The sequence below is a fragment of the Aotus nancymaae genome, unplaced genomic scaffold (assembly GCF_030222135.1).
Source record: "Aotus nancymaae isolate 86718 unplaced genomic scaffold, 86718_ANA_hifiasm-v0.15.2.pri h1tg000108l, whole genome shotgun sequence".
NCBI lineage: Eukaryota > Metazoa > Chordata > Mammalia > Primates > Aotidae > Aotus > Aotus nancymaae.
The window spans coordinates 31424608-31452071 of NW_026988523.1; the positions used below are offsets into that span (position 1 = coordinate 31424608).

At 54.5% G+C, this 27464-nt stretch overlaps 1 protein-coding gene across 3 annotated transcripts; it reads right to left on the reverse strand.

Annotated features, from left to right (window-relative positions):
* Window positions 1-483: 483 nt before the first annotated feature.
* On the reverse strand, window positions 484-25788 carry RORC (RAR related orphan receptor C). Of its 3 annotated transcripts, none has more exons than XM_064370842.1 (11): window positions 25727-25788; window positions 23482-23511; window positions 10666-10751; window positions 10157-10298; window positions 8443-8943; window positions 8104-8225; window positions 6708-6840; window positions 6478-6549; window positions 6151-6261; window positions 4528-4637; window positions 484-780 (listed from the first exon to the last, which is right to left on the reverse strand). In XM_064370842.1, exons 1-11 carry the CDS (start codon window positions 25767-25769, stop codon window positions 619-621), a joined length of 1512 nt encoding a protein of 503 aa, XP_064226912.1. In that variant the 5' UTR covers window positions 25770-25788; the 3' UTR covers window positions 484-618. The 3 variants fall into 3 exon arrangements, with proteins under 3 accessions (XP_064226912.1, XP_064226911.1, XP_064226913.1); XM_064370841.1 differs by having other exon boundaries at window positions 6442-6549; XM_064370843.1 differs by lacking the exon at window positions 6151-6261 and having other exon boundaries at window positions 6442-6549.
* Window positions 25789-27464: the final 1676 nt, after the last annotated feature.

Genomic DNA, 27464 nt, shown 5'->3' on the forward strand with positions numbered 1-27464 from the left:
GCACGTAAATCCCACTAAACAGTGATCCCCAGCCTCTCATCCTCATCCCATCCAGTTTTCGGTTAGACCCCAGGAAAACGGTAGGATGCCCAAACACATCTTTGCTGAGCTGGGAGGAAGGCAGAGGCAGAAGACGTAAAGCTCCAGATTCATTTTATACAGGTCCTCCTGGGCTCTCACCGCCAGGCTCTGAACTTGATCCATCTCCCCCAGCCGAAGCCCAGAGGGAAATGCAATGAGGTATTTCAAAGGCCTATTCTTAGCTTCTGAGCTTCTGAATGAATTGTGTTCTATCAATCCAGGGAGCCCTGGATGCCCCTGCTTTCTTGAGGATGCCTTGGTCCCCCAGAAGTCCTTATATCCCAGCCAGCCCACGCCTTCCAGAAGCTGGGTGTGAAGGAATATAGGAAACAAGACAGTCAAAGCTGAGGCAGGAGATGGTGTTGTGCCAGCCCCAGCCCGCGGACAGAAAGCCAGCTGCAGCATCTGCTCACTCCCAAAGAGCTGGTGGGGACCACCCTCCAGGGTTCATGGGAAAGGAAAAGGCCGAGGGTGGAACGGGGTCCAGGGAGGTGGGCCAGCAGGCCATAGGGAGAGGCAAGGAGTCCCTCCTTCAGGTCACTTGGACAGCCCCACAGGTGACTCGGTTTCAGTGCTGAAGAGCTCCTTGTAGAGTGGGGGGAAAGCGGCTTGGACCACGATGGGGTGGAGGTGCTGGAAGATCTGCAGCCTTTCCACATGCTGGCTACACAGGCTCCGGAGCTTCCCCTTGGGCGGCAGCTGGAGATGGGTTAATGGGGAAGGGAGAGTCAATACTTCTGCTCTCCTCAGAGAAAAGAAGCCCTCTGGTCCTTCCTGGGCTGGGACAAACCCTCCTTGTCTTCCCCCTGTGGACTTGGCACTTTGGCATCAGCCAAATCCCACCGGTAGAAATATGTGTGTGCTCAGGACGCCGGAGGGAAGCGAGAGTGGGTGGGTGAAGTGAAGTGAAGCCCTCAAATTATGTTCCCGAAACTTCTAGAAGAAACCTCGTTAAAGACTCTAACAAGCACTTCAGGCTTTCGTAAGAGTGATCGTCTGTGACTCTGCTTGTATGCTGTCATGTGCCTCCGCCTTGTGCATGTTGTCCCCTCCTCCCGTTCCTAATTCTTACCCTCCAGTGTCACCTCTCCTATTTCCCTAACTACCCTCATCTGAATTGAGGGCCCTTCATTTGGGCTTTCCTCTGTGTAGCACTTACCACATTGCAGGAAAACGGTCCAATTTGCCTGCCTTCCCACCCTAGATTTCAGCTCTAGCTGGGATCTCTCTTTCTCTGTCTCCTCTGTACTTATCATATGCTTAGCACATGGCAAAGGCTCCGTAACTCTTTGTTTGAACTAAACAGACTTTCTAAGCAGGCACCTAACACTGCAAGTAGCAAACCGCTGCTGCCAGCACTCAGCCAAAGGGGAGATGGAAAAGGCGTAGAAACCCGTAAGCAGAGGGAGGCAGGAAGCCCTCACCGGAGCAAGGCTGAAACAACAGTTTATCTCGCCGGGCGCGGTGGCCCACGCCTGTAATCCCAGCACTTTGGGAGGCTGAGGCGGGTGGATCATGAGGTCAAGAGATTGAGACCATCCTGGTCAACATGGTGAAACCCCGTCTCTACTAAAAATACAAGAAATTATCTGGGCATGGTGGCGTGTGCCTGTAGTCCCAGCTACTCAGGAGGCTGAGGCAGGAGAATTGCCTGAACCCAGGAGGCAGAGGTTGCGCTGAGCCGAGATCGCACCATTGCACTCCAGCCTGGGTAACAAGAGCAAAACTCCGTCTCAAAAAAAAAAAGACAGTTTATCTCTCACAGTCTCCTCTATAACCAAGGGGCTGAAAAATGTCTCTTGCCAGCCATCGCCTCCCTCCCCCTAGCTTAGTTTTCTTGGAAAGAGACAGGGAAAAGCAGGCAGCAGGGCGTGATCCCTTCATATCTCCTGGATCCATTCTCTTCCTCTCCACTGCTTTTTTCGGAGCTTTTTTGGGGGCTACGGTAATAGCTTCCTTCCTTCATTCATTCAACAAATATTTGCTGAGAACCCACCTGAATCTGGTGATATATCAGATATATCAGTTAATAAAGTATAATCTCTACCTTGATTAAATTTACATTCTGGTGAGGGACCCAGAAAATAAATATGTCATGTGTCAGATAATAAGTTCTTAAAAGAAAACTAAAGCTTTTCGTCAGGGGTTACTAGTTAGGAAAAACCTCTCCTAAATGAAGAGATGGAGCAAACCACTTGGAAAACCAGGGAAAGAAACTTCCAGGTGACTGAAATAGCAGGAATGAAAGCCCTGCAACTGGGCTTGATGTGTTCAAGGAATAGCAAGGAAGCAAGTGCGGCTGGAATGGGTGGTTGAAGGGGCAGTGGAAGATCAGGTGGGAAAAGAAGGCAGGGACCATGTTATGAGCCACTTGGCCATGACACAGACTCTAGATTTGATTCTCAACGTGACAGGCAGCTACGGGAGGGCTGAGAACAGGAGTGGGGGCCAGGCGTGGTGGCTCACACTTGTAATCCCAGCACTTTGGGAGTCTGAAGCAGGAGGATCACCTGAGGTCAGGAGTTCGACACCAGCCTGGCCAATATGGTGAAACCCCGTGTCTACGAAAAATACAAAAATTATCCGGGCATGGTGGCGGGTGCCTGTAATCCCAGGTACTCAGGAGGCTGAGGCAGGAGAATTGCTTGAACCTGGGAAGTGGCGGTTGCAGTGAGCTGAGATCACACCACTGAACTCTAGCCTGGGTGACAGAGCAAGACTGCCTAAGAAAAAGAAAAAAAAAGAACAGGAGTGGGACATGATGAGATTGTATTTTTAAAAAGGCTACCGTGGGTGCTGAGTAGGTGTGGTGTGGTTCCTACAGGGCAGACGAGGGTGGAACAGGGCCCCAGGTAGGAGGCCCCTCCTAAAGTCCAAGTGAGAGCTGAGAGCTGGTAGGGGCCGGGGTGGTGGTAATCGTAGGGGAAGTGATTTATTTTGAAAGTAGATCCAACCAGATTTGCTTTCCAATTGCTCTCCCAGATTCCTGTCTCTCCTCCTTCAAATCCATCCTGTAGCAGATTAAAGTTCAAGTTCTTCAGAGCACAGACTGTGTAAGTCATTGCCGTATCCTTAACACCCAGCCCTGTGCCTGGCACATAGCAAGGGCCTGCTTGAATAATTACATAAATGGGTCCTTTACACTGGTTCCAAAGTAAATTGCCTAAATAACATCTCTGATTGTGTCATTTTTCTAGCCTTTGGAGCTCCCTGTGGCCTAGAAATAAAGCTTTAACTCTTGTATGGCATTGAAAGTCCTCTCTGATTTGCCCCTGACCTAATTTTCAGGCTGATCTTCCGGTGTTCTTCTGCCCAATTAGTCTAGCCCAGCTCCTAATTTTACACTTTAGTTAGGATGCACCATAAGCTGTTTGCCTCCTTATTTTTGCTCCTATTGTTCCCTAAGCCTGGAATGCCTGCCCCACCCCCATGAATGCCTGTTAAAATCTTATATCATTCATGGCCTAGTATAAATGTCACTGTCCCTAGAAAGTATTTATGACCCACTCCTTTTACCCCCAAATTATTTTTAATCCCTGTTTCATGCTCTGATAACATTTTTCCAGTGTCTCTTATTATAGTTATACATAGGGGACACAGGGATAGAAAGAGCGGAAAGAGCACTGGGATTCAGTCTTGCATTTAAGTCACTGAAGTCTCCTTCCAGCTACAGGGAGGTTTTTGATTTTGTTTTGTCGCCCAGGCTGGAGTGCAATGGCACAATCTCAGCTCACTGCAACCTCTGCCTCCCGGGTTCAAGAAGTTCTCCTGCCTCCACCTGCCAAGTATCTGGGACTACAGGCACCCGCCACCATGCCTGGCTAATTCTTTATGTTTTTAGTAGAGATGGGGTTTCACAATGTTGGTCGGGCTGCTGTCAAACTCCTAACCTCAGGTGATCTGCCTGCCTCAGCCTCCCAAAGTGTTGGGATTACAGGCGTGAACCACTGTGCCCAGCCGCTACAGGGAGAGTTTAATACCTGTCCTATTGACTGGGTTGCCATGAGGATGAGAAAACATGTCAGCAAAAGCACTCTGTTAATTGCATTGTTATTATATCACATACCACATTCCACTCTATGTTAGCGTTAGTGATACACAGATCTCTTCATACCAGATTAAAATCTCTTGGTGGGGGAAGCGACTGAATCTCTGTATCTTTCCACAGTGCCTTGTAAAAGCAGGTGCTGGATAAGTGCTGGCTATATTAAACTGAATTGCTCCCTGGAGGTCCCTCCCAATTCCAGGCTCTCTAACTTTCCAGTCTTTATGCACACGGAAGCAGCTGTTCATTCGCTTAGTTCTCACTGCTGATGCGAGCTCTCTAATACCACGTGGCACTTGCACACTCCCTCCTCTGTACCCGCAGACCCTGGCCCCTGAAAACTCCGAGGTCACAGAGCTGGCGATGGGCCTGGCCTCCTCCAGCCCAGGCACTGCTCCTACCTTTGCCAGGATGCTTTGGCGATGAGTCTTGCAGAGATGGTGATGAAAGGCCAGCTCCAGATTGTACTGCAGCTGTTCTACTTTCCTTTCCTCCTGGAGTCCTGGCCGGTCTGGAGGAGGGGGTGGGACCGTAATGAGAACAAGAAAGAACATGGACATTAACTCCCAACAAAAGGATGTATCTTTTTGGACATCTGTGCTGGATAGAGGTCTTCTCAGCTGAGCATGTGCATGTGAGTGCCTTGGTTTGATAATGGTAAGCTCTGGGACCTTGGGCTTGGCTAGCTGTCTACAAGGACAACTGGGAAGAGCTGAAAGATATGAGAACTTCTGATCTCCTGACTCCAAGCTACCTTCTCCCTGGTAACCTGATATTCCACTTAGCTCATTCAACGCTAGGCACTAGGATTCTGCCACAGGGGGAGCAAGAGTTGGAAAAGAGCTCCCCCATGTACCAAAAAGGCTCCCGAAAGGAGGTGGCGTTCCTGAAGGTGACCAGGCCCGCACTGGGGGCTTTGCAGCAATCTGTGGCTAACTTTTGCCCTGATTCTATAAAACACCCAGAAGTCGTCTTTAAAGTCTTAATCTCTAGTTTGAGGGGTATGTTTAGGTGTCTACTCACTGGCCGAGCCAAAAGACTGATAGTCTCGATCTGCAAACTCACGTTAACAGCTTGACCCACTTCCCTAGGTTCTCTGAATACTTAGCATTCAGCTGGCTCAGCCCAGCTACTCCATGCCAGGGGAGTGGTTAGGATATCCAGAGTCTTCCCATTACAGGCATACAGCCTTAAAATTAGTTCACACAGAGCAGTGATTCTTAATCTTGGTGGCCGGGGGGTGGCTATTAAAAATTCAGTGCACCCCTGATCAATTACAGATGGTCCTAGTCTTAGGATGATTTGACTTACTATTTTTTGATTTTATGTTGGTGAGAAAGCCATTCACATTCAGTAGAAACTATACTTGGAATACCCATGCAACCATTCTGCTCTTCACTTTTAGAACCATATTCAATAAATTACATGAGCTATTCAACACTTTATTGTAAAATAGGCTTTGTGTTATATGATTTTGCCCGACTGTAGGCTAATGTAAGTGTTCTGAGCACGTTTAAGGCAGGCTAGGCTAAGCTGTGACGTTCAGTAGGTTAGGCGTATTAAATGCATTTTCAACTTACCATATTTTCAACTTATGATAGGTTTATTGGTACATAACCCCGTCATAAGTCCTGGAGCACATGTACACTGGAATCTCTGGAACTGGGACCCAGGCAGCAATAGTTTTTAAAGCTCCCCAGGCGATTCCAATGTGTGCTACAATGAAATCACTGCCACAGACTAACAATCAGACACATGTCTATCGGGGAAGGGGCTCATTTCCGCTCAGCCTCATTTCTCCCCACTTCCCACAACCCCACATTATGCTGCCCTTGTCCATCTCCGAAGCTCCTCTGAATCTTTATTTTAACTCATTTTGTTTCATAGCGATATTGAGTAGGGCGCATTCTGCTATTTAAAGCAATTTCCCAGGCTTAACCACATCTGAAGGTCTAGACTCTTCTTCAATATCTGCCATGCCTCTGCCACCTGAACGTCCTTTACCCAAGCCCAGCGACACTCACTGGCATTGATGAGAACAAGGGCTGTGTAGAGGGCAATCTCGTCCTCGGAAAAGCGCAAGGCACTTAGGGAGTGGGAGAAGTCAAAGATGGAGCTGATGAGCTCGCTGCAGCCTGATGGAGTGGAAATGAGGAGAGTGAGAGAGCGGCTGGAGCGATGGTACCTGAGGACACCGCCCTCGTGGTGTTTAGAGCAGAGCGGCAATTTGCCCTGAAAAGAGGGTGCCCTGGGTCACAAAGCTTTCCCTGGGGTTGGCATCAGAATCTTCTCTCTCCTTTCCCCCTGCCCCTCACCCAAGGCTCGGAACAGCTCCACGCCACCGTATTTGCCTTCGAAGAAGACCGTGCGGTTGTCGGCATTGTAGGCCCGGCACATCCTAACCAGCACCACTTCCATTGCTCCTGGGCAGTGGGGAGAGAAGATGCAGAGACAGTGTCAAGCAAAGCCAGGGGCTGACTCCATCCCCCTGGTTTCCTTAAGCCACCTCCCTCCACTTGGCTCTGCCCCGTGGCGTGCTCTGTCCCCCTGCCCCCAGGTCTGCCCACCCTTCCCTGAGCACCTGCTTTGAGGAGCACAATCTGGTCATTCTGGCAGAGCTCCATAAAGCCTGAGAGCCTCTTGGCGAACTCCACCACGTACTGAATGGCCTCGGTGAGGTGGTGAGCGCAGCGTTCCCACATCTCCCACATGGACTGCAGGGAGGGAGGAGGGTCCCGCTGTAGCGCTCTGTGTGGCCCCGTGATCCTCCTGAGCCCTGGAGCCCCACCTAATAAACTGCAAGGGGTTAGGTTCTGAACTCCCATTTTCTCAACTAGCATTTTTTAAAGCCTGGTCTTAGCACAAATGCACTTGGGGTGATTCCTGCCAGTGGGTCCCACACACTGAGCACCCACTGGATACTGACACCAAGTTAGCTATTGTGAGGGAATAAAAAAAGTATGAGATACAGCTTTTTTTTTTTTTTTTTTTTTTTTTGAGACGGAGTTTCGCTCTTGTTACCCAGGTTGGAATGCAATGGCGCGATCTCGGCTCACTGCAACCTCCGCCTCCTGGGTTCAGGCAATTCTCCTGCCTCAGCCTCCTGAGTAGCTGGGATTACAGGCACGCGCCACTATCCCCAGCTAATTTTTTGTATTTTTAGTAGAGACGGGGTTTCACCATGTTGACCAGGATGGTCTTGATCTCTTGACCTCGTGATCCACCCACCTCGACCTCCCAAAGTGCTGGGATTACAGGCGTGAGCCACCGCGCCCGGCCTGAGATACAGCTTTACCCTCCAACAAGGTACACCTTGTTGAGGTGAGAAGGACGTACTGTGGCCCCTTCCCCCACAAAGGTTATGCCCAAGGTCTCAGTAACCTAGAGAAGCAAATGTGAAGTGTCAAATGAATGTGTTTAGAGCAGGCGGCATCATGAGAGTGTGAGCGAAGAGGCAGCATAAACTTTGGAGCCCGACGGATCTGAATTTGACTTTGGTTCCATCACTTTGTGACCTTGAGGAAATCTATTAACCCCTCTGGGCTCAGTTTCTGTCTACTAAAAATAGGAATAAATGCCACTCTCATAGGTTGGTTGTGGTAGGGGCTGAGGATAATTTACGTAAAGCATTTAGCACGATGCCTGGCAGAGTAATCAGGGTTCTGCTTGGTGTTATTGTTGGTGGAAGAGGAAGAAGGAGAGTGCACCAAGATCTGCGTGGTAGAGGAGGGAGGATAAAGGCCAGGTACAATTTTAATAGGCAAGGACTAAGAAAAAGCTCTCATCCACCTGCTGGAGTGTAGACAGACACACACACGTTCACAGCCGTATGTAGAAGCTGTGCATGTGCTTGTTGGCCAGCCTGTGTCTGTGATGTGCCGCCCTACCCCAGTACCCAGGCGTGTGCAGGTAGCCGTCTCTGAACTCTTCCCGTGGGGGTGGGATGTGCTCCCTTCCTGCAGGTCTCCTGGCCTCACCTTCCTCTGGTAGCCAGTCACTTCCTCCCGGGAGAAGACACTGGAGCGCTGCCGCAGCAGGTCCTCCAGCCGCAGCTGGCACGTCTCCCGGTAGGACTTGCAGACGCTCTGCACCAGGTGCTCTGGGGCCGGAGAAGGAAGGCACGGCTTGATCTCGGCCAGCTCCTACCCCTACCCACAAAAGGGCACTTCTTGGCCTGGCAGATCCTGCCCCGCCTCCTCCCTCCGCCCCTCGTCCGGGACCCCTCATTCTCTCGGGCTCATGTTTGTTTGATACGGGGTGCCGGTGAAAGCCCCTCTCTCATCTCTACCACCCTCTCTGCCTCCCCAGCTGCTCACCTATCTCCGTCAGGGAGGCATAGGGTGCCTCTGGTGTGCTGCGGAAACTGGGGCTACCGTAGCTGTCTGGCCCCTGTCCCGGTTCCCCACGCCCAGGATGCCTGTGTTCCTCAAAATGAAGTCCACACAGGTCAGGGGTCAGCTGGCTGCTTGTGCTGTAGAAGCTCTCTCTGCCCTCAGCCTTGCCCCGCTCAGGGCTGTATTCAAGATGGTATGAGGCCCCATTGAGCCCTGCCTTGGCCAAGTCGTTGGAACATGAGGGCCCAGAGCCTGAGGCTCTCAGGAGGCCAGGGGGACAGGCAGAGGCCTCGGGCAGGTCAGGCGAGGAGCCCAGGGGCAGCTGCCCATCTGGGAGCCCCAGGGTGTAGGTGAGGGTGTCTGCTCCTTGGGCCCCTGCTGGAGGGGTCTTGACAGCTGGCTGCTGCCGCTGCTGCAGCTGTTTCTGCACTTCCGCATGCAGGCTGTCCCTCTGCTTCTTGGACATGCGGCCGAACTTGACAGCTGAAAGAGGTCCAGGGACCAGGGGTTTATGAGGCAGGAGAACACGGCACAGGGCAGGGTCAGCAGCCATGTGGTATCAAAGGATTAACTTGCTGCTCTCTGAATGGCTGACTCCGAGCACCGCCTCTCCAGGTTTTAGGGAACTTACGCTCCAGACCCTGTCCACCTTTACTCTTGTTTGCTGCTGGGGTCTGTCCAGCCTACCGTTTCAATCTTCCAAGCAAGTTCTAAGCCAGCTTTGAATCATGGCAGAATTCAAGCAATGAGTCTAGGCTGGGGATTCTGGCCTCCCGATATTGGGGCTGGGGGTGGTCTAGCAGAGGGCCTCAGGCTGTATTGGGGTCACCTCGCCTTTCTGGGAGGGTCGGAGGAAGAGGAGAGCTGAGAACACAGGTCTCCCTGTGGTCAGGCCTGCAGGCTCCCTGGTGACCTAGATACTCACCACAGCCCAACCCGGGCTCCGTGGCTTGTTTCTGAACATCCTCTTCTGCTCTCTCTTTCCTGCCTTTTTACTCCCCCCACCGCCCCTCCCAGGTGTGGGGGCACAGCCCCTCGCCCCGCCTGCCCCTTTGCACCCCTGCGTGCTTCCTTTCGCTTTGTTATTTTGGGCACTGAAAAGTGCTGACGGGCTCCTTCTGGCTCCTCATCACCTCAAGGAGCTCCGCCCTGGGCTCCTTCTGTGGTGGTGGGGGTGTGCGGGGGGACCGGTGAGGGGGTGGTGGGTGAGGAGGTGGATAAGGCACCAGGAACACCAGCCCTCCCCCGCTCTGACCGCCCTCTGGTTGCTCTCAGGCCAATTCTGTTTCCATTCCTGGCCACAGTCCCGTGTCCAAGAATGGGAACGGGCGACTAGGAAGGGAGCTAGAAGTACAAGGGGGTATCAGGGGAAGGTGCCAGAGCTGCATGGGAGCGGGGCCAGAGGGAAGCAGAAGGAGGAGAATCCATCCCTAGTCAGAAGAGATGAAGAGGTATGGGACCTTGGAAAGAGGAGGTCTGTTCTAGCAAAGCCGAAAGCTGGGGACTCCAAAGAACTTTGATGGGGGTGACCCACCCATCCCTGCAGGGGAGGAGACAAGGGGTGGTAAGGAGGAGGAACGGAGAGCAGACCAGAGGACGGGCAGTCTTGCAGGTTAAGCCTTGTCTAGCTCAGCAGGCTGGACCGCCCCTCTGGAGACACCGGGAAAACCCCAGGGGGCTGTCCACTTGGCCTCACCATCTCGGGACATGCCCAGCGCCAGGCATTTCTGCAGGCGGCAGTGCTGGCATCGGTTTCGGCTGGTGCGGTCGATGGGGCAGTTCTGCTGGCGGGTGCAGGAGTAGGCTGCGTTACAGCGCTGGCTCCGGCGGAAGAAGCCCTGGGGACAGCAGGTGGAGCGCAAGACTGCTTATCCTGGCCCGGCCCAGCCCACTCCCAAAGGCCTCCAGCCCGCAAGCTCTGGCAGCTTTTCTACATTCCGCGACCTGTCAGTTTTCTCTCCCCTCCATCTCTATCTGTGTCATTGCAGTTTGTCCTGTTGTCACTTCCCCAGCTTAAGACAGGGCCCTCCCCGTGTTGACGGCGCTCCAAGGTGGCGCCACTCAGGGATTTCCCTGGCTGCCCAGGAGGTCATCCCTGGAGTGAGAACAAAGGCCATTAAACCCCTTGTTTATCTCTAAGGAGACACTGTGTGTGTGTGCATGTGTGTGTATGCACGCACACACATACACATGCCTGCGACTCACCTTGCAGCCCTCACAGGTGATAACCCCGTAGTGGATCCCAGACGACTTGTCCCCACAGATTTTGCAAGGGATCACTTCAATTTGTGCTGGAAGAGAGAAGGAGAAGTAGGTCGACCCAGGAGGCTTTCCTGCATTCAACCACCACGTACCTGGGCCGCAGCTACAGGTCCCTGGTGCTTCCCCAACTTCTCCAACCAGCTCCAGCTTGCCATTTCCCTCTTGCAAAATGGAAGGGGAAGTGAAATGCCAAATGCTTCTCAGCAAAGGGTGTGAGGAAGCTGTGTTTGTTTCACAGAGGAGGATTGTGTCAAGGGGCGGCCAGGAGCTGTATCAGTGCTATGGAGGCAGAGAAAGCAGCTGCAGAGAGGCCACCTGCTCAGCCCTTGAAGTTGAAAAGCTCCAGTTGCCTCCCTCCCACCTTGGGACACAGGACTCCTCACTGCCTCACAACACCTGCTTCCCGCCCAAGGGGCTTCCTCTGTGCCTCCCTCCCCTACTGGGGCTCAGCTCCCATGGGCAGAGGGTAGGGTATGGCAGGAAGATGAGGTACAATGGGGGGGCTAGGCAGAGATGCCAGCCCTTCCCAGCCAGGCAGTGAAGGTTCAGGGAGGGGCAATACAGAGATAGGGTGTGGGGCAGGGAGGAGCCCAGGAGACCAGGGCTCAACACCCCAGCTCTGCCGGATGCCTGAGATCCCAGGGAAAGAATTAACCAGGACTCTTAGGCTCTTAGGCCCGAGAGCAGAGAGAGGATGGCTTTGTGTACATACATCCGTGTGTCTGAGTGTGCACACTTATGTTTGTACGAGGACACCTGTGTCCATTTGTGTGAACATGAATCATCCACATTAAAACTGGCTGAGACTGGAGACCATCTCATTCAGCCTCTTCATTTACTGATGAAGGACTAGGCCAGATAAGGCAAGGCGGTTGGCCCGGGGTCACAAGCTAGTTTGCCTGAGAGCTGGGTCTATTTCCCAGTTCCCCTGAGCTTTCCATTACGCTGTTCTGTGTCCCTGTCTTTTGGGGTACACCTATCAGTGGGTATGTTTGAAGGTGTGCTTGTGCGTGTGCATATGCATGAAAAGTATGTGTCATTTGTGAGCCTCCAAGGAAAGATATCTGGTTGCTCCTGCATACACACGTGCATATTTGTATGTTAGCGTTTGCTCATGGGGCGCTAGGACCCCAGGCTTTCTCTCCCACTGAACTCACCGTAACATGCACCTGCTCCCCGACCTCTGTGGTTTGCTGCTGGTCCTAGGCTCATCTCCTCTTTGTCCCCTCCCTGTTAATGCCCACAGCTCTCTGCTGAGCTTGAAGGGCCCATGGGAGGCCTCCTCCCAGCTCATCCTTGAAAGGTAGCTGGGCAAAGCTTGGGATCCCTGGTAACTTTAGGTGTTTTTAGCACTTCCCAGAGCACGTGCGTCTCTTTTCCACCATCTCTGACCTGCTGCCTCCCCTCTGAGTGGCGAGCTCTGGGGGCAGAGCAGGCCAGAAAAGTGAAGAGAAGGGCCAAAGCCCCCTTTCATCTATGACATGTCTCCCACTGAAGGGGCAAAAGGAATGGCAGCCTCTCTGGAGAGCGAATGCTCATTGCTGTGAGCTCCCCTCCAGTCCCTGGCCTGGCCGCTGGTCACATGTAGGGCCTGTTGATGTGAAGTGGGTAGGGAGACCATGGCTTGCCCACCATTCACCAAAATATTATTTCCATCATTCTTAAACCATCATCCTTCAAGCCAGTCTTAGGGTGAGTCAGAGGCAGTAGCTGCCTCCTCATGATGACAGGGCACATGGGTATCTGAAATCCCTTCGTTGGCACGCGATTCCTTCCCCCACCCCCAGCCACACGTGCCTCCCTGGAAGCAGCAAGCTTCCAGTGCTCACACAGTAAACAGTGGTCCCCCCAGGACCAGGTGGTAAGTGAGTTTTCCAGATTCTTTCCAGTGAATTAACAGCAGATTTTTTTTTTTTTTTTTTTTGAGACGGAGTTTCGCTCGTTACCCAGGCTGGAGTGCAATGGCGCGATCTCGGCTCACCGCAACCTCCGCCTCCTGGGTTCAGGCAATTCTCCTGCCTCAGCCTCCTGAGTAACTGGGATTACAGGCACGCGCCACTATGCCCAGCTAATTTTTTGTCTTTTTAGTAGAGACGGGGTTTCACCATGTTGACCAAGATGGTCTCGATCTCTTGACCTCGTGATCCACCCACCTCGGCCTCCCAAAGTGCTGGGATTACAGGTGTGAGCCACCGTGCCTGGCCCAACAGCAGATTTTAATGCATGGAGGAGAAGAAAGAATAAGAGGGCACTGGGTGCCTGGAACAGGGGCAGAAATGTGGGGGCACTCGTCCTTCTAGTCACTTAGATTCTCCCTCTAGACCTGCATTTTCTTCTCAGTAAGATCAGGATGAAGGTATTATTGCCTGTCCATGGGGTGATTGTAGGCAGCAGCGAATGATGAAATGATATCACCCATGGAAAGCACTGTGTATTCAAGTTACTCCCGGGCAGAGGTCAGGCCAAGAAGCCCAGTGGGCCTGGCAAGGCTGGGAGGGGCACTCGGGCCCTGTGGACTCTGTTCTTCCCCAACACCTCCCTCTCCAACGCTGCGGCATCTCTCTCTTCAGTGGCCTAAGACCAGAGACGGGAGAAACCAACGTGGGCCACCCAAAAAAGTAAGCGGGAGGGAGATTAGGCCAAGCCACAGTGGGAACTCGGGCTCTGGCCCAGCAGTCAACCACAGGCCTCCCTGCCTCTTCCCTTCTCCAAGAGCCACATCCGTGTGCGTGTGTGTGCTGACCACATGGGTGACCCCAGACACATCTCCCTGCCCCACGCCTGACCCACTGCTGCTTCTGGCCCTAGGAACCTCACAACAGTGTCACCAAGACCCTGACCTTCTCACAGGAAGATGCGGCCAGTCAAGGACCCGCTTTGCAAATACCCATGTTTAGGGGACACCAAAGCCTTGGACTCCAGCCACCTGGTCAGCCCATCCTCCATCCTTCCAGTCCAAGACAGGCACATAGGGCCAGAGGCTCCAAGCTAGAATGTCAGAACCCCTAGCCTCACTGAGCTGGAGACACCAAGAGGTTTGGGACCGGGAAAAACAGAGACAGGGACCTAGGGATGGAGAGACGCCTGCGGAAACACAGAAGCACAGAGAATCCACACTTGGATCCTGGCCTCTGCCCAACCCATTCCCCCTCAGCACTTCAGACTCTCTAGTCATGCTCCCCGCCCTTCCCCTGCCGCCTGTACCCCCTTTAATGCCATGTACCCAAACCTCAGAAAGAAAACACCAGTGCTGTGTGTATGAGTGTTGTGTGTTACTTGTGGAGAAGGGGTGGGGGAGAGCGGGAAGGGGACTGGTAGACTTGGTTGGGGGGGTGGTGATAGGAGGTGAAAACAACTCTAATGATAACTCACCTTCAAAAGCTACCCCTGGAGACACGTCCCTGAAGCAGCAGGTGGTGGGAACCCAGATTGGGGAGAAGGAGCTGAGTAATCACAGGATTACTCAAACTGTTGCCCAGGAGCCAGGCCTGCCAGGAACTTACCATCTAAGGCCCTGCCAGTGCCAGGAACTAGAGCCAAGCAAAGGTCAGGAACCTCAAACCAGCCCCTGCACCGCGGCTTCCATGGCAGCTCTAACTCTACCCTCGCCTGCTGTCTTGGACAGATCTTTGCGTCTCACCTGCAGCCCCCTCACTGTAGCTCTCTCCTGAGACTCACCACAAGAAAACTCTCCAATTCCATATGCTTCCAAAAGGAGAGACAGACGCCCAAATGCACATGCCAGCCCCTTAAATCATCGAATGACGATGGCCTTTTGCGTCTCAAACGAGATTACCTGGGGATCGGAGGTGGGACTCACACCCCGCACTTTGGTCAGCTCTTCGTGCCTAAGCTTGCCGGTCTTCAGCCTATACTTTGAGTAGCAAGAACTTAGTCCCTGTTCCTGCCCTTTGGCCAGGCCGCTCCTTCCAGGGAGTGGGGGTAGGGTTGGCGATCTTTTCCCGAGCTCATTCTTGTATGTTTTCTGTCATCCAGTGTGACCTCTAAAACTGCATTCTGAGACAATACTAGAAAAAGAAATGAATCTCCTCTGGACTGCTTCAGAGACTGGAGCACCCCCAGGAGCATCCTAGTAGCTCCTTTTATGAGGGGAAATACGGTAGAAGCAAAGTCCTCCACCCTCCTCTAATCGTGCCTCTCACAGCTGCGAGATTCAGTGATAATGCTCTTTGAGTACTTCCAGAGCCTGGCCCTGTGCCAGCTTAGGAAGCCAACCCTGGGCCCTGTCCAGGTGCCCTATGCCACAGAGAGGAAGTGGTAGGAGCAGGGGAGGGGCTGCCACCCAGGGGGATCTCTCCCCTCAAACCCCAGAACCACCCCCCACCGTCATGGCAGAGAAGGGGCTCAGACCGAGGAACCCCGGGGTCTTCATCTCCTCCCAGCGCCTCGTCAGTCTAGAGCTGGGCCTTTTCCTTGCCTCTCTTTCTCTCTCCCTTTTCTCCGCTGGATATTGATTAGGGAGGAAGGATAATGATAGACATAAGCCTTGGCTGAATTCTTACTCTGCGCCGGGTTTTACATGCATTTTCATTTAATGATCACAGCAACCCTGTGAAGTAGGCCCTGCTAGTGTCATCTTCATTTTACAGACGAGAAAACTGAGGCCCAGAGAGAAGCAGCAGCTTGACTAACGTCACATAGTCAGAAGCGGCAGGTCTGGCGTTTGAACCGAGATCTCTGTAACTCCTGAGTCAGTGCCTTCAACCCTTAAGCTATATACTCTATGAGGATAAGGTGCCCAAATGCACACGGGAGAACTGGATAGCGGACGTCATTATCGGCTGCAGTGGGAAGAGTGTGAGGAGGGTGGTGGTCTAGGAACGGAATTCACAGAGGCAACCCACACAGCTGAAGCCAGGACTCCTGTTCATATAAAGATCCCAAGAGATATTTTTCCCTCTGTCCCAACTCTTCCTCTGTGCTCCCAGCCTCCTCCTGCCCTTACCCCTTTCTCTAAAGGCCAAGTGGGACAGCATATATTCCAACAGGGTTCCTGGGGACTCCTCGAGAACACCACAGCCCCTTTAGGGTGTAGACAGGGTTCGCATACATCCTGCCTCTGTTTGCAGAATGAATGAATGAGCGAGAAAGAGGAATGCATCTCTTTCCTTAGCTTGGGCCCCTCCTCTCCCCACAGCTAGAACTCTCCGTCTCAATCCCCACTGAGACCACAGCTCCAGTCAGGGGTCCCTCGCACACCCCAACCTGTCACCAGCCTCCCTCCTTTCTCAGCCATCAGTTCCCCCAGCTTCTGCAAAGCTGGAAACCAAGGTGGTGGGTGCCACCACACGGGAGCAGGAGGGGGAGGGCTGGGTGGGGGCCGGGGGAGACGCTACCCCCAGCCCAGACCAGGGCCCTCCCCACAGCTCCTGGTGAGAATTTTCTGCTGAAACACCCAGATCCTAGGGCTGAGAAAATAGTGAAGCTAAAACTCAGGTGGGCGAGGGAGAGTCTGGGGTTTTGAAAAGCCATGAATGACAGCCAGCCAGCCACCCGAAACCCCCTCCTGGTGCCTCCGCCACCCCCGCAGTCTGGGACTGGAGAAAGGCAGTGAAAACAAGCAGCGAATGGGGGAGGGGATGAATCACCAGGAGGAAGCTCTGAGGAGTGGGAGCCCAGACGTCACCACCTGTGCCTTCCCTGCCTCCAGGGCCGTCTGTCCCCCTTCCCAGAGCAACTTTGCTGCTCCAGGAGGGTAGTGGACCCAGAAAGACCTCGGCTCTGGCCCTGAGGCCCTGCCTTGTTACTGCCCCTCCCCCAAAATAGACATCTCCATCCTTTCTGAGCCTCAGAGCCTCAGGCAAGGGGCTGCACTGCAGCAGCAGGCGTGGAGGTGAGACCTCAGAAAGGACTAGCCATATGGGAACAGGAGCCTGGGGGAGCCCTTAGCCCTTAGAAAGTCCCGTTCCCTGTTAGAGTCAGCAGCACAGAGACTGGGGAGCAGGAGGCGCCCCGCTAGGGACCACATATTTTCACTGTGCTGGGACCTGCTGAGTCTTTTCAAAGTCTAGTGCCTTGGGCTCGAGATGTTTGGTATTTCTATTAGGAATGCGAAGAAGGAGAAAGAGAAGGGCGCTGGAGTGCTGCAAGGAAGGAGGAAACCCTTCACAGAGTCCTCAGATGGCCCTGGGCTCTCAGGGTGAGGGACTTGGAGTCCTTCCTGGCCCGCTGTTCCTCATGATCACGACCAGACCTAAGAAAGATCAGGACACAGCCAGTGACCTCGCACCCCTCGGCCTCCCACCTCCCCATCCAGGCCTAATGCTAGGGCCTTAGTGCCTATTGGCACCATGCTGGCCATGACCCTTAGGGGAAGATGCCTGTGTTACCCTCCCTCTGGCTGGCTGGGAGTCTCTTTGGTGCACAGACACATTCCCTCCACTTGACAGCAGCAGGTCGGATGGCAGGGAGCTGGTGCCATCCTTGTCAGAGGGCACCTTACTGCTTTCCTAGACCCCGTGTCTCCCTGTCTTCCCTCTCCTCCCAGTCTTTCTTTCTCTCCGCCTCTCCCTGTGTCTATGTGCCTTGCGATCTTCTGCACTCCAGCTCTGTTTCTGGGCTTCACACCTTCATGTTTGTTTGTTTGTTTAAGAGACAGAGTCTTACTCTGTCACCCAAGCTAAGGTGCAGTGACATTGATCATAGCTCACTGCAGCCTTGAACTCCTGGGCTCATGATCCTCCTGCCTCAATCTCCTGAGTAGCTGGGACTACAGGCACACGCCACCATGTCCGGCTAATTAAAAAACTTTTTTTGTAGGGACAGGCGCTCACTTTGTTGCCTAGGCTGGTCTCAAACTCCTGGTCTGAAACCTCAACCTCCGGAAGTGGGATTGCAGGCGTGGGAGCCACTGCGCCCGGTCACACCTCCGTGCATTTGGCTCTGCTCCTGTTTTCTCCATGCACACTTCCATCTGGACGTTACTCTCTCCTCAGGTCTTCCAGAAACCTGCCCTTTGAGTCGGGCCTCTGCATCCCTCCTTATTTCTTGATGTGTTTCTGCTCCTGTGTGTCAGGCCCTTGGTCTCTGGGTGTGTCACAGTCCCAAGCCCCACGTGCTTTGACTCTCGTCCTCAGTGGTTGGAGGGGCTGGTGATGGCTGGCACTCACTGGGGTCGGATAACTTGGGGCTATGAGATATCTGTGAGTGTCCAAGTGAGAACGAGCAGTGGCACTGACCCCCGTCGGAGAAGCCCCCTCTCCTACCTCCCAGCCTGGGTGTGGCTCTGTGTGTGTGCTGGGGGTGGATCTGATGGAGAGCTGGCCAAGGTCTCCCTCAGCCCCTGCTGGGAACTTCTGCTCTGCTCCTGGGCTAGAAGCACACCCAGTCATCGCCTTTCAGTGTTGATTTGCACAATTGGGGCCATTTCTGGAAAGACCGATCTGCCAGCATTTGCTGCTAATAGAAAGAAGCTAGAAGGAGGGCTGGGCGCGGTGGCTCACACCTTTAATCCCAGCACTTTGGGAGGCCGAAGCAGGTGGATCACAAGGTCAAGAGATCGAGACCATCCTGGTCAACATGGTGAAACCCCGTCTCTACTAAAAATACAAAAAATTAGCTGGGCACGGTGGTGTGTGCCTGTAATCCCGGCTACTCAGGAGGCTGAGGCAGGAGAATTGCTTGAACCCAGGAGGCGGAGGTTGCGGTGAGCCGAGATCGCGCCATTGCACTCCAGCCTGGGTAACAAGAGCGAAACTCCGTCTCAGAAAAAAAAAAAAAAAAAAAAAGAAGCTAGAAGGGAAACTGAAGCTCCGAGGGGACCTTTCCTCTGTGTGGAAGCTGTTGGCTGTTCTCCCCAGCCCTCCTTATCCACTGCAGCTCACACGCCTGCACTGTGGCCCCAGTCCCCATCTCCCCATCACAGAAGTGGAAGTCTAATTTTTTCCTTGGCTTCCGTTCCTTCTATCCTCTGGGAGAGCTGAGTCTTCTTCATCACCCTTGGGGATGCCTGCCTCAGGGCACTGGGCTCTCTCTTGGCCCTGGGCCTTTGGAACTGGGAGACTCTCCATAGTTGGTTTTGTTGTTTTATCTTAAAATTCAGCTCCCTTGTTTTGCGGATGGCGGACCAGAACGCAGTGACTTGGCTTGTCTAAGTCTCTATGGCTAGCCAGTGACAGGTGGCACAAGTGCCTGGTCTGACGCTCTCAGTCCAGGGGTCTTTCCAGGACTCAATACGGCCTCGCTTCTGTGGCTTGTGGGAAGAGCTCAGGTTGAAGCTGGGGCTGCCTCAGGCCTCAGCCATAGGGGCATGGGGCTTCCCTTTTCCTCCTTCACCTTGTGCTCCGAGAGCTCCTCTGGCTTCCCTGGCTTCCCTTCACAACAATTACAGGGGACTTCCTGAGGTTGCCCACCCTTGCTCTGCTGGAAGGCACAGGAACCTCAGACATCTGCCCACCAGGTGTCGGCCCAGGGCTCCAAGCCAGGAAGAAGGTGAGGCTGAGGTCTTTCCAATCCCATCTCCACTGCCTGCTTCCCCCATCGAATGGGCCACTGACCCTGGAGAACCACACACACACACACACACACACACGCACACACAGGCACACACACACGGGTGCATGTGTGCACACACACATGCACACACATACACGCACACACAGGCACACATGCACACACACACACATGCACACGCAGGCACGCACCCCGGTGCACCCTGACTGGATCCCACCTAGTCTTCATGCCCCTAGGTTGGGCAGAAAGCCTGGTGCCTCTGAGGCCTGGATGCGGGGATTCTGAGCCCTGCTGCCTGCCAACCTCAGTTGACTCTAGTGGTCCTGTTGCTTCAAGGCACAGCAACCACTCTGGCCTCCTTTTACTCACAAGCAGGCTGGAAGCACAGAGGGAAACACTGTCACAGGAGCCAGGAGAGTGCGTTCAGGGCCCCTAGCAATTACCAGCCTCCATCAGATACCAGCTGTATAACCTTGGGTGAAGTACGCAGCCTCCTGGGCGCTCAGTCTTTTTGTAGAATGAGGGGCCTGGAGACCTCAGATACTCTTGGAGGTTCTTTTCGGAACTCAGGAGTTCTCAACAGTCCTCTCAGCATCGCTGCTGTCAGGGAACCGCCTGGCCAGCAGGACTCCCCAGCTGCTCCACCCATCTCCCAACAGATCTTGACCTTGACCGGGACACACCCTGCCAGGGAAGAGCACTCAGCTTTGCTCACACTGTTCCCAAGAGATCCTCCTTTCCAGAGGGGTGACGGCAGGGTCCAGGCTCTCCCACCCCCAGGTAGCCCGGTTCACTTACTTCTCATGACTGAGCCTTGGCTCTGCGGCCTTGGTTCCCTGTCCTTCTCAGCAGGGGGTGGTCCAGGAGTGGGGTGCAGCTGGCAGCAGAGGTGGGGTGAGGCCCTCTCAGCAGCGCCTCAGCCTGAAGCTCTGCACCTAGCTCTCCCCCAGTGCTTCTGGGCTGGGGGGTTTAAGCTCCGCACCACACAGGTGGCCAAGTGACAACCCCCCACCCCACCCCCAAGGGGTGCAGTGAGTAGGATGACAGGCGCCCCACGTGGCCAATCTGGGCCTGGGGCAGGGTGTGAGGGGAGGGGCAGCCAATCGTAGGGGGCGTTGGAAAATTCCAAAACCACATGCGACAGCCACACGCAGTAAAAGCTGTTTCCACCCGCCAGGGTAGTTCTGGCTGGGGAGCCGGAATGGAGCTCACACGAGCCTGGGGCCAGGTTTCTACTCCTCCTCCCCCTGAGGACCTTCTGAGCCTGACCCTCTTTGCCAGGTGACTTCAGGGACAGGGATGTTTTCAGAGGTAAGTCACAGGATGTCTGCCCGGGGTGGTGGCATGTGCCACCTGACACCCTGTGGACTGCCAACAGTCAAGCCCAGTGTGGTGCAGCCTGGGGGTCTGTCCCACCACCTCCATGCCCATGCTCTTCCCTGCAGACACTACGTATATCTTGCGCTAGGGAATACACGGAAATGATAGAAGCAGTAATAATCATCAGGCAAATACCCACAGTCCACAGAAGGAAATGAGAAATTTCCTTAGGAGCCAAACTGCTGAAATTGGAGTGTAGATAATGATCGTCATCATCATCATCATACTCATAATCATAATAATGGGCTGACTGTTACGTGTCAGAAATGGTTCTCGATGTTTTATGTGGATTATCTAATCCTCACAAAGTACTTTATGTGGGCCAGGGGCAGTGGCTGAGGCCTGTAATCCCAGCACTGTGAAAGGCAGAGGCAGGTGGATCGCCTGAGGTCAAGAGTTCGAGACCAGCCTGGCCAACATGGTGAAACCCCATCTCTACTAAAAATACAAAAATTAGCCGGGCATGGTGGCGAGCACCTGTAGTTCCAACTACCCAGGGGGCTGAGGTAGGAGAATCGCCTGAACTCGGGAGCAGGAGGGTCGGTCTCAAAAAGAATAAAAAAAAACTTCATGAAGTAGCTACCATTATCCTCATTTCAAGAAGGAAAGTGAGACACAGAGAGGTTAAGTATCTTGCCCAAGGTCACACAGCTAGTAAGTGGCAGAGTCAGGATTCAAGCCCAGGCAGATTGGCTTCGGATCCCACTTGAAGGATGGGAGGGCCTCTCTGGTTCAGATCTGCTTTTCAGGGTGCCTCAGTCTGGGAGGTCTCCCAGCATGTGAGTCTCTCTGGAGTGTTTTTCGGCCTGGTGGGGGCTCCTTATCAGGGGTCAAACAATTTCAGAGGCCTTCTCAGCCTCTTGTGTGCTCTGTTGACTTTGAGAGTCCCTCTTCAGGGTCCCTCAGTATTCAGGCTCCCTCTTGGTCTGGGGAGTTCTCCCTGGGTTCCCCATCTTGGGGTTGCCTCAATTCAGGAGCCAATTTTCAGAGTCTCTCGGCCTGGGGGAGGCCTTAATGTGCCCTGGATTCTGTGAGGCAAACTCCTGAGAGGTATCTGATCTTGCTGGGACTCTAGCCCCTCTCATCCAGGCACGGGCCTTTCCTTGTTTCCTGGGGCTTCAGGAGCTAGGTCGTGGAGTGGGGGAGACACTGTCAGCCTGGATCCTCAGGATGACACTCATGGGGTGGGGACATGAGGACCAGCTGGTTGGGAAGGGGATAAGGAGGTTTGGTCCTGGCTAAGGTTTCTGAGGTCAGAGGTTAAGGGTAGGAATAGGGTTTGACCTCTCCCCATTTCTGCTGCTCTGAAAGTCCCCCTACTCCCCCCACCCACATATGGTCCATGACCCCCCTCCCCCAGCTCACCCGCGTCACTCCCTGACCCGCTTTCCACCCGGGGCCCTGCTCAGCATTTCCGTGGGGCCCTGTGGCTAGGGGCAGGTGAGGCACTGATCAGGATTATGCTGAGCAAAGCAACCCCCACCCGGGAGGAGGCAGCATCCTGGATGGCCGTCAGCCCCGGGCTGCCCAGCTCAGGGAGGAGGGCAACACTCTGTCCTCTGAGATGTCTCTGCTTGGAACAGGGAGGCTCTAGACAATTTTGGCAGTGGGAGGGATGGCAGTGAGCTCTTAGAAGGAACTGGCAAGGCAAGCAAGGGACAGCCATGGAGAAATGGTGTGTCTATTCCCACCCTGGAGGGATCCTCGTCGATTCAGTGACCTGTGCTTACAGAAGCTATTGAAGGCATGCATGATCCTGATGGGCATAGCTTTGGGACTGTGTGCATTCTCTGGGTACTAGCCTTTGCCACAAACTAGGAGAGGAGAGCTGATGTGCTGAGCAGTCCCTAGAGAGGATGCTTAGTCACTAGTGTCCACTGGGAAGTCCTCTCTGAGCTCCAGTGCCCTTCTTCCCTGTTGTAGTCTGGCTTTCAGGGCCCCAGGACACAAAGTGCCCCTGTACATTCTGTCTCCTACGGAGAGGAAGCTCTCCTGCTCTCTGGTTCTGCACAGGCTGGCTCTGGGCTTATTCACACCTCAGGATGTGTTAACCACAGAGATGAACACCAAACCTGGCTCAGCACCACAAAGCCTGGTACAAGCCAGGCACGGTGGCTCACACCTGTAATCCCAGCACTTTGGGAGGCCGAGGCGGGTGGATCACGAAGTCAGGAGTTCGAGACCAGCCTGGCCAACATGGGGAAACCCCATCTCTACTAAACATACAAAAAATAGCCAGGTGTAATCTCAGCTACTTGGGAGGCTGAGGCAGGAGAATTGCTTGAACCCAGGAGGTGGAGGTTGCAGTGAGTCGAGATCATGTCATTGCACTCCAGCCCTGGACGGCAGTGTGAGACTCCATCTCAAAAAAAAAAAAAGCCTGGTGCAGGCTCCCTACCTCCCATGGCAGGGGGGCTGAGTTCCTGAGGCCACCCCGCCTCCACATGCCCCCCACCTCCATCTCCTTCCTTCCTTCCCGGGCTGGGCAGTTGGCCCCCACCCCCTGCCATCTCCCTGCCTCTGTGCAGCATCTCTCCTCGCCTTTTTCCACAGTTTTCTTTTCCTTTGTTCTCTCCTGGTTTCTTTTATTTATTGATTTTTTTATTGCATTTCAGGTTTTGGGGTACATGTGAAGAACACGTGAGATTGTTGCATAGGTACACACGTGGCAGTGTGATTTGCTGCCTTCCTCTCCTGGCTTCTTTACAGCGTTTCCTTTGGCGCTTCACGCTTCTTCCTCATCTCCTCGCATTGCCCTGATCTGAGGTTTCCTCACGCCTCCCCTCGCTTTCCTGGCTCCTCCACCTCTGTCCACCCTCAGTCCCTCCCAGAGCCCTTGCTGAATTCCTCTCCATCTTATTATGCCCCAGCGTTTTTTTTTTTTTTTGCCCTGAACCCCCTACTCACAGGTGTGGGTCTTCTTTACAGCCAGCAGCTCTGTAAAAACAAGAGAGGGGGTTGGCGTCAAAAGTTGAAGACTACGAGTGGCTGAGGCCCTTCCTCACTCCTAGGATCCCAAAGCCACACTCCTTCCCTCGGAGCCTGCCATCTGGAGGGCAGGCAGGCCACTCCAGCAGTGCCCTCTCTCCTTCTCCACTGTCCTTGGCCCACGCTGGCCCTCTTCCAGGTACCCGGAAGTGATGGGCTCCTCACTGCCTCTGGGACTCCCCCAAGCTGCTCCTTCTGCCTAGAATGCCCCTCCCTCCTGCGCCCCTGAATCTAGACAGCTTCTCTTCCCCGCTCAGGTCTCTGATTATGTCTCTTCCTTGGAGAAGCCACACACCTGCCCCCTCTCCTGCCCTTGTGCTGACATGCTCAGCTCCTTGCATTTTATTTCCTGGCACTCACCACGTCACCTAACTGTCATCTAACTGCTGTAATTGTGTCATTGTCTGGGAAATGGGTCTTCCCTGCCAAATTGTGAAGCCCTGTGAAGGCAGGGACTGCATCGGTCTTGTTCAACTTGTAATTTCCAGAGCCCTCCATAGTCTCTGGTCCATTGGAGGTGCACAAAAATATCCCACAGCCAGAGTTAAATCTCGGTGGGACTGAAATCTCTCGGTTGCTTATCTATGCCTGAAAACACCAGGGCTTCAGAGATGTGAGGGTTGGGAGTAGGGGGAGAGGATGTTTGGAGGAAGAGGAGGGGAGAGCTGCAAACACAGAACCCTCTTTGGCTTCCATCAGGCAGGCTTCCCTGGGCTACCAGCCCGCAGAGGAAGGCATCCCTTCTCTGCTGCTGCTGTGTGGCCGGGTCTGGGTGGAGGCCAGGCAGTAGGGAGCATGGTTGATGGGGTCACAAGGATGCACTGACCTCCAGGAGGAGCAGCCGCTGAGGGGAGGGCCACGCATTCATGCAGTTAACATCTATGAAACACCTCGCCAGGGAGCCCCTGGGAAGAGGCTTCCCCTGCCAGACGTTGGTCCATTTTCTACATCCACATAGCAGCTCATCACAGAGCACAGGGCCTGTCTTTTGTCTCAGAAAGCCCTTCAGCCTTGTCCTATGCCCCTGTGGCTTCCCTAACCTTTGACTCTATTCTGTTATTTTTTCCCTTCTGCTGTTCAGTCCTGACACCCGACTCACACACACACACACACACACACACACACACACACACACACACACACGATGCCCTTCTGCCCGGGAGATGCTCCCCGCTGGCATCTGATGTTCCCCACTGGCATCCACTCTCGGTCACTGGGCGAGTGTCCTGATGACCTGGGCTCTGCTGGGGTGAGGGAGGGAAAAGACTGCCCCGAGGTGGCGAGGCCCCACCCAGCCCCGCCCACCTCCCCTTGCTCCTGCCTGGCCCCACCCAGCTTCCTCCCTGACGTGGCACCGTCTCCTGGCCTCCAGCCTTGCACCTCAGAGCAGTCCTGTGGTGGGGGTGCTCCCCTCGCTTGCCCAGGCAGCCAGTTCTTCCTCCACCAGGTGTCCCTGGAGCTTGGAGGCTCTGGCTCTCAAACGTTCCTCCTCCACGCTCACAGCTGACCAAGCCTGGGCCCCTGGGATCTTGCTCTGAGGGGGTTCCTGACTTGGATCATGGGTGGGGCCAAGGATGGCCTGACTTTCTGTCCCTCTCTGCCGATGGCCCAGTGCCCCACATTCTCTGCAGAGATGAAATACCCCTGGGCCAGTGGGGAGGGAAGTGCCAGGCTACATGGTCGTGGGCAGCTGGCAGGGTGTGGTTTCCCCTGCCACACTCCCCAAGTCTGTCACTCCTTAAAGGACAGGCTTCTCCACAGGTGAATGAACAGAAAGTGGAGCAGTCCGCCTCCCAGACACTGCTGCCTGGGGTCCTGGCCAGATCGAGGAGGCAGTGTCCCCGCGCCTGCTGGGGCAGCCCACACCTGGGAGGGCCTGTCCTCGTTCTGACCCGTTGCTGGGTCTAGATCTGGTTCCCCTGACTTAGCTCTCCCTTCCCGTCTACCCTCCCACCTGTCCCTTCCTTCTCCCGTTTCTCCCTTTCTTTCCCGTTTCTCTCCTTTTCCAATTTCTCCTCCTCTGTCATCTCCGCAGCCCCTCCTCCTGTTTCTCCTCCAGTTTCACCCTCCTGCACTCCCTGCCAACCCGGGGCTCTCTCCTCTGCACTTCTGTCCCTCCCTCCCCACCTCGCTTCTTGTCCAGTCTCTTCCCATCTCCCCCTACCTCTGAACCTCTGGCAGTCTCTTCCACCTGCCAGAAGGGCCATGGGCCTCTTACCCCGTGAGCCTCGGTGCTGTCTCTGTGGGGCTCTGTCCATGGGGCAGCTCCCTTGGTGCCGGCCTGGCTGCCCTGGCTGCCCAGGAGGGCAGGGAGCAGGGCCCAGGGGAGGGAGGAGGGCGGAGGGTGGAGGGCGGGAACACCTGGCCCTCCAGCAGGCAGGGGAAAGGAGTGGCTGGCAGAGTGTCCTGGCACCGGGAGGGGACATGAGGAGAGATCAGAGGCCAAGCGCATGGAGCCTTGAGGAGAAACAGAATAGGAGAAAGGAAGGGAACTAGCGTTTATTGATCACCTACGGTGTGCTGGGCCCTTTGCAGGGCCTTTATGGAAATCCATGCTCTTTGTGTTCATAACACCCCCCACAGGGAAACATCCTTATTCCAGATTGATCAGTGAGTGGAGAGATGCTCAGTGAAAACAGTGATTTGCCCGAGGACTCACACAAGAACAATAAATGGGTGAGCTATGATTTGGACCGAAGTCTTCATGACTTCAGTATCCTGTGATTTCTACCTGAGACAGGTGACAGGCGTAGGGGAGATGGGGAGGGGAGAAAGTGGGGGAGGACGGGTTTGGGGGACTCTGTCTCTTCTCCGGGATGCAGTCAGACTCCTCCCAGTGACTGCTCAGTTCCCTGAGGCTGCTGACTGCTCGGCCCCGCCTCTGCCCCTTGCTGCTCTTCCCTGGACTCTCTGATCCCCTGATGCTTCCACGCGCTCCTCATCTGTTGGGGCAAGCGGCAGGCCTGGAGGAGTGCCTGGAGGCGGAGGAGCCATGATGGAGAGGAGGAGAGGGAGATGCTGCACTGGCCTCCTTGGGAGAAGGAGAGGTTCGCAGACTGAGCGGCCCAGCTGAGGCCTGCACTGAAGGCTCTGAGGGGGTCCAAGGGGACAAGACTTCTGGGGATCCTGGTGCTGCTTTTCTCCTTCACGGCCTGGGCCCAGAGTTTGATTAGCTGGGCCTGGCTCTCCTGGTTACCCAACAGGCAACTGGCCAGGGGCCAGGCTGCAGAGAGGCTCCCTGGCACCTCCTCCTGCTCCCATTCCCAGCTGGTAAACAGCAGAGCAGGAGTCAGCCATGCCACAGCCTCGTGACTCACCCACTCCCCCCGCACCTGGTGCACGTGGCACCTGGCATGGAAAGGGCAGGCAGCTGTCCCTTCCCTCTTCTGCCCTCTCATCTCACCATCCTCCACTCCTGGCCAACCCTGGGGCTTCACCCTCTGCTGCCGTCAGCGCCTCTGTTCTTAGGTGGCTCTCAGAGTCTCCTCATGGCTGCAGATTGAGGGACAAAGGTAGACGTGGAGAAGGACTTTTCAGCTCCTGGGGTCATTGACAATGGATAAGGAGTGAAAAAGAGGAGGGGAAGTTTTGGGGAACCTTCTGCACGAGAGCTGAGGGTATGTGTCTATGCCTCTGAGGCTCTGATTATCTCTGTGTTGTTTTGGTAAATGTGGGTCCACGCATCCACATATGCTTCTCTGCACAGAACAGGATGTTGGTCTGCCTGGGGGCTCTGCCCCTTGGGCAGGTTTGAAGTGAGAGGTAAAGTGCTTTGCAGCACCCACCCCCACCCAGCACCCTCCAGCTGACAGGAGGAGCCAGCAACATGCAGGGGGTGGGAGTGCAGGGGAGTCAGTTACCCCGTCTCTCTGTCTCTCCCTGCGGCTCCCGCCTGTCTGTGG